This window comes from Syngnathus leptorhynchus, chromosome 8, assembly GCF_054491065.1.
Source record: "Syngnathus leptorhynchus isolate UIUO chromosome 8, UIUO_Slep, whole genome shotgun sequence".
Lineage (NCBI taxonomy): Eukaryota > Metazoa > Chordata > Actinopteri > Syngnathiformes > Syngnathidae > Syngnathus > Syngnathus leptorhynchus.
Window position 1 is genome coordinate 7,111,131 of NC_141202.1, and position 11,172 is coordinate 7,122,302.

At 38.7% G+C, this 11,172-nt stretch overlaps 2 protein-coding genes across 3 annotated transcripts; one reads left to right on the top strand and one right to left on the bottom strand.

Annotated features, from left to right (window-relative positions):
- Positions 1-4,343: 4,343 nt before the first annotated feature.
- On the bottom strand, positions 4,344-6,561 carry LOC147052193 (uncharacterized). Its single transcript, XM_085919378.1, has 2 exons — positions 6,423-6,561; positions 4,344-5,878 (listed from the first exon to the last, which is right to left on the bottom strand). The coding sequence occupies exons 1-2, from the start codon at positions 6,442-6,444 to the stop codon at positions 4,419-4,421; spliced, it is 1,482 nt and encodes a 493-aa protein (XP_085775504.1). The 5' UTR covers positions 6,445-6,561; the 3' UTR covers positions 4,344-4,418.
- Positions 6,562-7,546: 985 nt separating this feature from the next.
- Positions 7,547-10,058, top strand: rrp15 (ribosomal RNA processing 15 homolog). Of its 2 annotated transcripts, none has more exons than XM_085919335.1 (5): positions 7,547-7,607; positions 7,997-8,298; positions 8,782-8,879; positions 8,961-9,153; positions 9,493-10,058. In XM_085919335.1, the coding sequence occupies exons 1-5, from the start codon at positions 7,562-7,564 to the stop codon at positions 9,610-9,612; spliced, it is 759 nt and encodes a 252-aa protein (XP_085775461.1). In that variant the 5' UTR covers positions 7,547-7,561; the 3' UTR covers positions 9,613-10,058. The 2 variants fall into 2 exon arrangements, with proteins under 2 accessions (XP_085775461.1, XP_085775462.1); XM_085919336.1 differs by lacking the exon at positions 7,547-7,607 and adding an exon at positions 7,849-7,876.
- Positions 10,059-11,172: the final 1,114 nt, after the last annotated feature.

An 11,172-nucleotide genomic window follows, 5' to 3' on the forward strand; every position in this document is an offset into this window, starting at 1 on the left:
CGTGGGGACAAGCAGTGTAGAAAATGGATGGATGTACATGACCATCAAATGACCCCCACCACTACAAAACTAAAGCAGCTGAAGAAAACCTGGCAGCAGAGCAACAAATATTAAAAAGGTTTATATTTTAATTATCTTCAGGACTGAACTGACCACTCAGCTGCTGTGGATTATTTGAAACACGAATGGCCTGGAGATGGAAGCCAGCTGGCATGAGAAAAAGAAGAGTGTCTCTTAAAAGGACCAAGGGAACACCTTCTCCCTCCTGCTGCGTTCTAACATAAGTTACATAAGAGTTGTGTTTTTCCAAAAGGAGCCAAGTGTTGAATTATTAGCTCACGTTTAAACTGCCGCACCACACTTTATAATCTTGTGATATAGCTCAGAGGTTTTTGATCCGCGATAAAACAAGTAAGAATGCTCTTGTTTAGTCTGACCACTAGAGACTAAAGTGATCTGTTGGTAATGCCTTGGGAACTTAGTCAGTCAATACAGTAAAGAGAAGAGTTGTCTGTGTTGATCTTCTCCCAGCACTATTTCCCTGTATAAGGTAAATACCACCAAACATTGTATATATGACTAATGTTATCTCTGTGTGATTCATTTCGTAATTAAACAATAGTGGCATGTAGTCACAGCCCACAGGACCTTCTCTGTAGGTCATAATACTGAGAAGCACTTATTTTAACAATTTATTTTATTGCCAAAAGTCTGGCATCTTCATTTCATTTCTTGACAGCAGCTTCTAATCATCATTTTTGGTACAATTAGATTTCAACTTTTGTGTGTTGCTATTTCAATCAAATCTGCCCAGGGCCATCACAATCCAAATCCTGGCATATGATACATACGCACGTTGAATAGAAAACAATAGAGCTGCTCTTAAATCAGTTATCATGGCTTCTATGGCAACAAATAATCGACACTTGTGTATCATTTTCACAAAGTCATGTTGAGACAAAGTGAACAGTTGAATTGTTAATATATGAAAATGCTTGGATTTAAATCTGACCCTAATCTGGGATTGCTGCATGTTCAGTTACGCATTCAACTGCTTCTTGTGCAACCGAATTACTTATATAATGGGCTATTTGAAACTGTTAATTGGTTGTACGTGCTGACTGTCAAGTCCTGAGCGTTAACTGATGTCAGTAGGTTTCTAACATGAGGTCTCACATTTTGCCTTGAATAAGAGTTGATTGAAAGCGGTCTAATATAATTTAACCAACAATATTTGAGGCAGAAAACAAAAACAAGATTTTTGATCAAATATTCTTCCCGAGAGATTTTGTTCACGACAATATGAATGTATAAACGTGTTGTTGGTCAGTAGAGCTCATGATCTTTACATCTCCAGCGGCTGCTCCACTTTCACTGCTCTTGTGGTTACAAGTTTAAGGTTGGAACACCAGGCATTACATCATGTCACGTCCACAGCAGGAGGTTCTTGGAAGACTCGCCTTTCATCCTTCATTCTCTCTTGCTGGATGGGAACCAAAGACTCACGAGGGTTGCAAGGGTCAAGGGGTAAGATTGAGGAGAGGGATGCCATATTCGGGCCACTAAATCAAATGACTTGCAGTTTAACAACTAAAATCTCAGCTAATCTCCTGCAGGGAAGTTTTGGATCAAGTATCAAGGTCTGGTGATCAAAAACGTGTCTGTGGAAGGGTGTAATGTTTATCGGACAGTTCAAAAGAGAAAAGCTGGTTTATAGATTTTTTTTTTTTTATGACACCAAGAGAAATTAACTAGAGTAGAAATAAATAGAAAACGGGCATGCGAACAAAAGAAAGATGTTATATCAGTCAGCATAAAGGTTGGTCAAATAAATGTGTTTTAATGTCTTTGGAACAGTCCAAATTTTATAAGATCTAAGAGTCTGCGGAACATAGTTCCAAAGAGTTGGGATGAAAAAAATGCAAATGCTCGGCCACCTTTTGATTTGTCACTGATATTAATTCCCCCAAAAGTTTGTAAAGTTTCTTAATGGTCATACTGTTGACACACAGTAAAGGTTATAGGATAAAAAATTAAAAAAAACACCTGCTGGTCGCAAATGCACATGTGATGTCCCCCACTGTGTAGCACACTTGAAAGGAGGGTGGTTGCTCTGTCGTAAATGCTTTGACATTTGTGATCACATACATCTGAAAAAAAAAAAAAAAAAACGTGTATGACTCGCCATTTTTTGTGTTTTCCTTTGTGGATTCATCTGTGAATGATGGCAGTTGGCAGAAGGGTGCTGACCCACACTGACCTCAGGCCAACCAAAAGAGGGTTGTGTGGGAAAGACGGGGGTGGATATGGACCATTTCTCCTCTAACATAGTGGAATAGGAAATAGGAAGATCGGAAAGTAAGTCAGACAGACGATTCGATCTGTCATCCATAACTAAACCGCTTGAGCAATAAATATATGCTGTACTCTTCAAAATTTGGAACACAGTATGAATTTAATGATTGTAGACAACCGAGTAAGTCAAAAAACATTTGCTATAGATAAAGACAAAACAGAACAGTTAAGTAACAAAGGGCACAAATACCATCATAGTCCAACTTCCAGAGGTGGGTGCATCAATAAATTTTGCCGGTCTGTCATTCGCCAGCAGCCAGGCCACCCAACCGTCATGGTCAATCCGTCACTCTGTCATCATTATTGTAACTGCGCTTCTGTCAGTTTGTCACCGCTATTTTAGTATCCTCAACCAGTCCATTAATGCTTCGTTGTTATTCTAACCAAACATCTGTCATCATTAAATTGTACGTTGTCATCACTGATTAAAGACCGTCAGAAATCTTTTTTTTTTTCTTCAACTACTTACTACTTTCATTTTGGAGAAAAGGTAGTTTTTGTATCGTCTGATAAAAAATGAAATTATTATTCTTTACATGAACCCACCACCAAGGCCGGAGTGACTGGGGCTCCAAAATAAAGGCCTGCCCCCCCCAACCAGTTCCACTCTGCACCTCACTGGACCACCTCCAACGAAGCAGCTTTTCATTGACTTCAACACAAGCATTCCTGACATCCCTGAGAAGGTTGGCTGACCTGCCCCCCCCCACCCCCCACCACTCACCTGCTGTAGGATTAAGGACTTTCTTTCCAACCAATCAGTCAAACTAGATCCCTGGCGTTTTTCTTCTCTCGGATCTTAAGCGCTCACTCCCCACAAGGCTACGTGTTGAACTCAATGCGCTGCATGTGGGACACCAACAATGGGAGTCCTGCCCACTCAAGCAACACCATTGAAGTTTGCAGACAACATATCTTGGATGATGACCTGCAACTATCTAAGTGGTGCTCAAATAAATTAGCCCAGCTAGATTGTAAGAATGGAAAGACCTCGGTGCACCTTGGTGTTGCAAATACACACTCAAAAAAAATAAAACCGAGAACAGATAAAAGATTGCATATATCAAATTCATATGTAGTTAACGTTTGTAAAAAGTATCAAATGTGTAAGTTTAAATCCATCCATCCCTTTTCTGAATCAAATAGAATTAGAAGGCTAAACAAAACAAGCTTAAACAAGCTTACCCATCACAATCCAAATGGATTTATCTCTGTGACCTTGCATCCCTTGAATCCCTTCAAAACTGAATGCAGAGGCTAACAGTTTCATGACTGATTGTCATTATAGAGAGATGAGCAAGGCCAATGATGTAGGTTGTTGCACTTTTTAGTGTACACTGCCATTCAGTGGTGCATCATGGTAGGTACCAAGAAACATTCTGAGCAGGAAAGGTCATGTATGTGATTCACAGGGTGAATGAATATGGAAATTGACATCAAATATATTTTCACTTTACATTGACCCTAAGAAGGTGGCTATCTGCTTTATTGAACTGATGATCATTTATGACATTCTCTGCAGCACTATTTCAAAAATGTGCATTTTAAGCATTCAGTTTTTGTCACATACTATATAGTTTTATTTATAACACAACAGCGTTTTCATTCACTTCCTTGCAAGATCAAATACTCCGATGCCTATTTTGCTTAAAACACGCAAAACAACTTGGCTTGATGAAAGTCACGTAGGTCATTCTTTGTGTTACAAATGTGCTGGAATGCTAAATTAAACTTTTAACAAATAATGCCTGAATATTTTATAGATTTATTATTATAATTTTTTCCAATGCTTTATTTTTCTTCACCCATCATCAATTTTATCAATAAATGTCTAAACACGTTTTCTTGGATATAAGATTACTGTATTCAACTTCACTACCCAAACTTTTAGTACTCTACATTTGTCTATGACCATGTGAACTAAGAACTAGGTGAACTGCATTCTTTGCATAAAGTGTATTCTTTATAGCACAGTTACTTCAAATGGGTTTTACCATTGGGAACTTTAATGTCCGCACTGTTTGTGTTTTCACGGTAAGAAATGTAACTTTACATTTTCTGCTTCAGAAAGCATTAGTCATGGCAAAGACGTAGGCGACAAAAAGTTGTACTCCAATCAAGACAAAATGTAAATTACCCATGACGAGTGTGCCAATAATCACACCCACTACAGCTCCCGAAGTACGTGGCCATGATGAGCACTCGCCTGCCATGGCTGCCACTGCACCGATAGACACTCCGGAAGTGCCCACCACCCCCAGCAGTGCCCCGGCTTTCCCTCCTTTTCCCAGAGCTGGGGATAAAATCTCTACTCCGGCTAGTAAAACGACGGAAATGATCGCAGCCCCTATGACGACTTTGCCCTCTCCAGCTGCATGCCTCACCAGAGGGCCCCCGACTGCAGCTCCCAAACTCAGCTGGCAAAGTTTTGCCGCAATAATTGCTGTTTTCAAAGCCTCTCGACTGGAAAGGTCACTCATGCGTTCGATGAGACTGTCGCTGTTTACGTCTTGCGGTTGCCTTTTCTGATTCATGATCTGGTCTCCAGCTTGCACGGTGAGCATGGCGATAACGAACGTTGCGAGCATCCCCATGCATCCTATCAACATCCAGAACTTAAAATCAGACGACTTGAGAATCAAATAGCCAATGATTGCGACTAAAGCTACCAGTACAATGAACACAGAATGGTGACCCCCATACCCAAATAAGCCAAATAGTGTAGTTACAACAGCAACCACAGTCATTGGAATTCCTGAAAAAGCCAAAAAGTCCACGTATTTGATCATCACAGTTTTGATCCAGTCTTGGAGAGTCCGTTGTTTGACCTCTGCCTCTTCAGCTTCCGTCTTCTTCCTCTCTAGTCCTTCTCGTAGCTTCCGCTCAATGGCCCATGTCGTAATGTCTTTGGCGTCCGTGGCGCTCCTCCCATTATTTAGGATCCTCTCCTCTATTTGCACAGCCACCCTTTCTCTCTGCTCTAAATCAGAAATCTGTAACTCTTTTCTTTCTGTGTCCCAAACCGTCGACCTTTGAGTGCAACAGGCCTCGCCTTGCTGCCAGAGGATGTTAAATACAAAGCGAAGAGGTGGTTTGAGGATGCTAAATATACACAGTGCAAACAGAAGACCAGTCATGCCAAAATTATTCACAATGGTTTCAATAAAAAAACCCAGTGTGCCGCCACTGACTGTGGTCCCAAGGGCACCGGCGAGTCCTGCATTTACCCACAAGTTTGCGTAGTTTGTTTGACTTGCCCCACAATTCCTTGTGGTGACGAAGAGCGAAGCTACCACCGCTGCCAGGACAACACCAGCTACAACTGAGGTCATGGCGATGGTCAGGGCAGAAGCCCCCATGAGAGTCCCCAGTCCGAGAGCACCCACTGTCCTGATGTCTTCGATCAGTGGTTTCAGTTGACTCGTTGTGGTCATTGCGGCCAGGGTGCTGTCAACGGGCTCGTCTATGGCTCCCATTATGGAGCCTCCCACTGCTCCTAGTGCAAAACCAATAGCTGCTTCCCCTAAAAGGACAAAAACAATGGGTTTTTTATTATAACAACAAAGTATGATCAAATACGAAAATGCATATTACATTTCGTGTGTCTGAGCAGAAATCTGTAAAACGAGCAAGGTAGAAACAACAGGATGGTTTACTTATACTACCTTTCAAGTGTGATTTTTTTTTTTCCCCAATCCAAATCCAGTTTAATCATTATTTTCTTTACTCATGCAAGCCCAGCGAATGAAGCTGAGACTTCTTTTGATTTTGCCACCAGTCAGGACTTGCAGTCAAACAAGACTGGTTGATCAGGTTTAACAAGCAAACCACCACATGTTGCTTAGTGTCACATCCTCCGTCACATGAAAAGTTCATAATGGTGGACATGATGTCAAGTTTTCAAGTATTTCATTACAACGTGGGCATTTAAGAGAGTAACATGCATGAAGGAGAATCGACCAATAGCCAATTTTACACAGCTGATTTATTGATCCCAACAGAACAACATTATACGTTTGATTTAAGACCTAGTAACCAACAGATTTCGGTATTGATGCTGAACTTACTCATTTTTTTCTTGGTCATCATGTTTGATGTGTAGAAGACTCAAGAGGAAATCCTCCAGACTTGTCCACCTTTCTTTCTGGACCGGTCAAGTCACTAGTGACAGCTTGTCTCCTGTTAATAAAGCAACTTTAAGACACACCCACGCACAGACCCACATGCTCTAATCGTCAGAATCACTATGCAATACCGGTTTAGTTTCTTGGGTGCACATGTAGAAGCATCCTGGTATGTACTGCTGTTTGAGTTTTTTACTTTCTCACCAAAAGTTGCGTTCTTAAAAGGATTCTCAATGAACAAACTGCAAAATCTCTGATGTAATTTTTTTTAGTTTTTACAATTCGTTCTTTGAGAATCCTCAAAACAAATGTGGTGTTTCTTTGCGGAATGTCATTTGTCGAGGTGAAATCCACTAAAACGAAATCCTGCATCTATATATGTACAGAGAAAAATAGCAAAACAGGAAGTGTGATGGCAGGAGAGATGACCGATGGGCTACAGTGGAATGAGATAATGATCACTAAAGATTGATGTCATCTTAAAAAAGCAAGTCTACTCATTCAAAGGAATGTGTTAATGATGGTTATGAGAAAGCTAATCCAATAAAACATTTACAAAAAAGATAGCCAATCAAATTGGATAACGCACATGTGCTGGTGTCTGAGGTTAGGATATATATATATATATAAGAATAATATATATATTAAGAAATATATATATATATATATATATATATATATATATATATATATATATATATATATATATATATATATATATATATATATATATATATATATATATATATATATATATATTAATTAATATATATTCTGAATATATAATTCTTAATATATATATTAAGAATTAGAATTAGGAAACAGATATCATATGCAACACTTTCATAAATATCTATATATTGTACAAATATATATATATATATATATATATATATATATATATATATATATATATATATATATATATATATATATATATATATATATATATATATATATAAAGATAAGTATTTTATAATATATATATAGTAAGTAGTTAGAGATAAACACGAAGAGGAACCATTTACCTCTTGTACTTAAACTCATGTTTGCCCCCGGAACCTTTTTCTTGTTACTCTTTAATGGCCGCTTTGGTGCGTACGCGTGTACGGATCATGGACGATATCGGTAACGATTTGATTCCTGCGTGTAACATTGTATATTTCAACTGCATTTCGGATGAATTGTTTTATTCTAGGCAATTCGTATAAAACAGCGTCCTGAAAACACATTAGATGTCGTCAACGACGTTTTACTAACATGCAACTCGAAACATCGAACATGAAATGAAACTTAATGATTTTGTAAGATGTGTTGCTGTAATGCACTAATTAAGTAACCTTTCGGAGTATTAAGGCTTCACTTTTAAGTATCAGCAAATTTGATGTGTGATTTCGGTACGATTTTCAACTTTCTACTCTCATTTTACAATAATCTAACACGTGAAACTTTTATACAGTACCCTATGAAAACTAGCTGTGGTCCAGATGACTTCGAGGTTATTTCTTACTTGGCAGATGATGCTGATTCTACTTTGGAGGATACAAATGAGCTGAACAACTCAGACTGGGGGAGTGATGATCACATATCATCTGATGGAGGGAATGATGGAGATGATGCAGAGGATGAAGGTGGAGGTCTGGAGGAGGAGGAGGAGGAGGAGGAGGAAGCCAATCCCAATGCTGGCTGGGCAGAGGCAATGGCCAAGATTTTGGGAAAGCAAACACCTAAGAGCAAAACCACCATCTTGGTGAAAAACAAAGAACTGGACAAAGTGAAGGCAAAAGAAAGACAGGAGCAGTTGAAGAGGAAGGAGCAGGTAATTAGCAAAGTGCTTATAAATGCAGAAATTCTGATCACCCAAACTAGACATCACCCAAAATTAGCTGCCTGTTGTTGTAGAAAATATCCATAGTAAAATAAAACAGTTCACGGTTCATATTTGCAATGCTGGCCTGGATGCCAACAGCCGAGTAAAACAAAGCAAAAATAAAACCAAATACTAAAATAACAAACAATCTAATATAAAACTAAGATAGCATTCGAGAAAACCTTCAACTTGTTTTCTTTGTATTTTATTGTGGAATATTATTTAACATCAAAATAGTCACGTGAGCTGCTGGTAAGTTATTTATTACGGCCAAATAATGGATCCTGGTAGCACTTAAAAATAAATCTATAAACACTAAATATAACTTTAAAACTTGAATTGTTGCCAATCTTGGTCCCTGCAATGACAGACACTTTGGACAAACATTGCAAATCTATGTATGACCTGTGTTTGCTCTTTTTTGTCCCCCAGATTGATAAGAAACGAGCATGGGAGATGATGTCCAGAGTGAAACCTGATCTAGTAAAGGACCGTGAGGTTGAAAAATCTTTGCAGAGAATTGCCACCCGGTGTGTTATTCTGTATTTTTGTGTAGTTACCCTTGTACACCGTGAGTGTGAAGGTTGATTTTGTTGTTGATTTTTCCACAGAGGTGTCGTGCAACTGTTCAATGCAGTCAAAAAGCACCAGAACAACATTGACAAAAAGATGGCCGAGGTCGATGGCTCAGAGAGAAAGAAGGCAAAAATACTTTCCTCAGTTTCCAAAAAAGACTTCATCGATGTTCTAAGGAAAACAGAAGGTGGCGCCAGAGTCAAAGTCAAGGCAGAAAAGGACACGTGTGTAAGTGACTTTATTTTTTTCCTCAGAACTACAAAGTCTATCCTATATTTTGTCAAAAACCAGATATATGCTGATTTGTTGAATGTTTAAAGGCATTTTTTATAATGACTCGTCTGTGAATGATTCAATGAAGTTTAAAGTGGACAACAAAAAACAAAGTGGACAGTGGGAAGGTTCTTGCTTGAGGAATTTGAAATATCAAAATATAAAAGAAGAAAGTGAAATTCCAGGGATCAGGAAAAATATGTGAATAAGGTTCGCATTTGTTCAGGTTTGAGGAAAAAAATCTGCAGCTCAAAGCCCAAACCTATTAGTTATTGTGTCTGTGCATCCTCATAGACTACTGAGGTGGAGGAGAAACCGGCGTGGAGTGTCCTCACTGATGACTTTATGATGGGAGCGACGATGAAAGACTGGGACAAAGAGGACCTCGCAGGAAGTGGTGCAGATGGATTTTAATCCAATTGACCCCTTACAAAGAAAGAGACTTTGAATTAATTGTCATGAGGTTCAGACTAACCCGCAGCCAGGTGACAGTTCAGTCAATAGGGGGCAGTGTTGTATTTTGTGAGCTACTTGGTTCTGTTGAATGAAATAATGGGAAATTCTTCATGGGATTGGGGTCTGCTCAGAAAGGATTGAGAAATTCCAGACATGTTGTCCGTTGTTGATATGAGAAGGCAGGTCATATACATGAAAGCAAAATAAACTTTCAAAAGAGGACTGATACAATGTTTCTTTAGCTGGACTATGTACCAGTTAACCACAAGGCTGCTTTGTTCAGCTCTAATATTCAAAGATTGTTTGTGACCATGTTTTTTACAATTTTATTTTTATGTAACCTGTGTAAATATCACTCTTTTGTACAGTGCCACAGAAATCAAAAGCTGTTTCCCCTACTATACTGCAACGTATCAGTGTGGTTTATTTACTTTGCTCATGATTTACGGAAGCACCAAGTCAGCGTTTCTTCCGGCTCACTGCATCCTAAGTGTTTGCTGTCCTTTGTTTCAGGGACAACTTTTGTTCACTGAATGTCAAATCCACTCATGTCACAAGAAAGAAAGAAATCTGGGAAAGACGATTACAAATTTACTGAACTCATTATCCATAAATGGAATCTATAAAAAAAAAAAAAATCAGATAGAACAACCCCACAGCATCCAAAGAAACCAATTGAAGTTCAAGGACAAAACCAAAAGATATTTTAAGGGGTGTTGGTGGAATCTATTCATCTTAATCACAAACAAAAGTATGTTAAATCTAAACAAATGTGAATAGGTAAATAATGAATACAAATGACAACATAAGGAGACTGTAAAATTTATTGTTTTTGTTGTGGTTATAAATAGTATATAAGTATTGTTTTGGTGTGAATTGCACTTTTTAAGTTGTAATGCGTAAATGGATGACAATGATGAATAACATCCATAGTAGCGCAATGAACTGACTGACGTGGCACTTACATTCTCGCTGACTCGTTTTATATTTGAGCTTCCTGTGTCTGGCCTTCGTTGTCGTCACAACCTGAGGAAATATTTGCACTTTGCGTTATCAACAGAGAAGGGAGGAAAGCGACGAGTCAGGCTGTCTGCACCGTGCTCGATATGAGTCTGTCATGGCAACACTTTGGCCTGCCATTCTGGTATGCCACCTTTTATCCCGGAATGTTGAAACAATCCAAGGATGTAGGACCTGGTGACGCCTCAGTCACCATCCCCAATCTGCCTACTCAGACAATGACTTCATTGAACTAATAAGAGCTCAGTTGATTGAAAGATTCTCAGGAACAGTCCAAATAAATTCCTCAAGCAAGAACTTTCCCACTGTCCACTTGCAAATATTAAGAGTATGTACTGTATGTGTTTCAGAATCTAATGTTGATAACCCTGTTTGCTAAAATTCTAATCTAAGATCATAGCTGCAGCTCTGCTTACCTGTTGACTTTGACATTATAGTTCTTTTCTGTAATGCAGCCATCATTACACTGTTACATCACAATATGAAATGTGTGTCAGA

Coding starts and splice junctions, on each gene's coding strand:
- LOC147052193 (XM_085919378.1), bottom strand. CDS start 6,444: ATGATGACCAAGAAAAAAATGA. Junction 5,879..6,422: donor GATGACCAAGAAAAAAATGA/GTAAGTTCAGCA, acceptor TTGTCCTTTTAG/GGGAAGCAGCTATTGGTTTT.
- rrp15 (XM_085919335.1), top strand. CDS start 7,562: ATGGCCGCTTTGGTGCGTACGCGTGTACGGATCATGGACGATATCG. Junction 8,299..8,781: donor AGTTGAAGAGGAAGGAGCAG/GTAATTAGCAAA, acceptor TTTGTCCCCCAG/ATTGATAAGAAACGAGCATG. Junction 8,880..8,960: donor TTGCAGAGAATTGCCACCCG/GTGTGTTATTCT, acceptor ATTTTTCCACAG/AGGTGTCGTGCAACTGTTCA.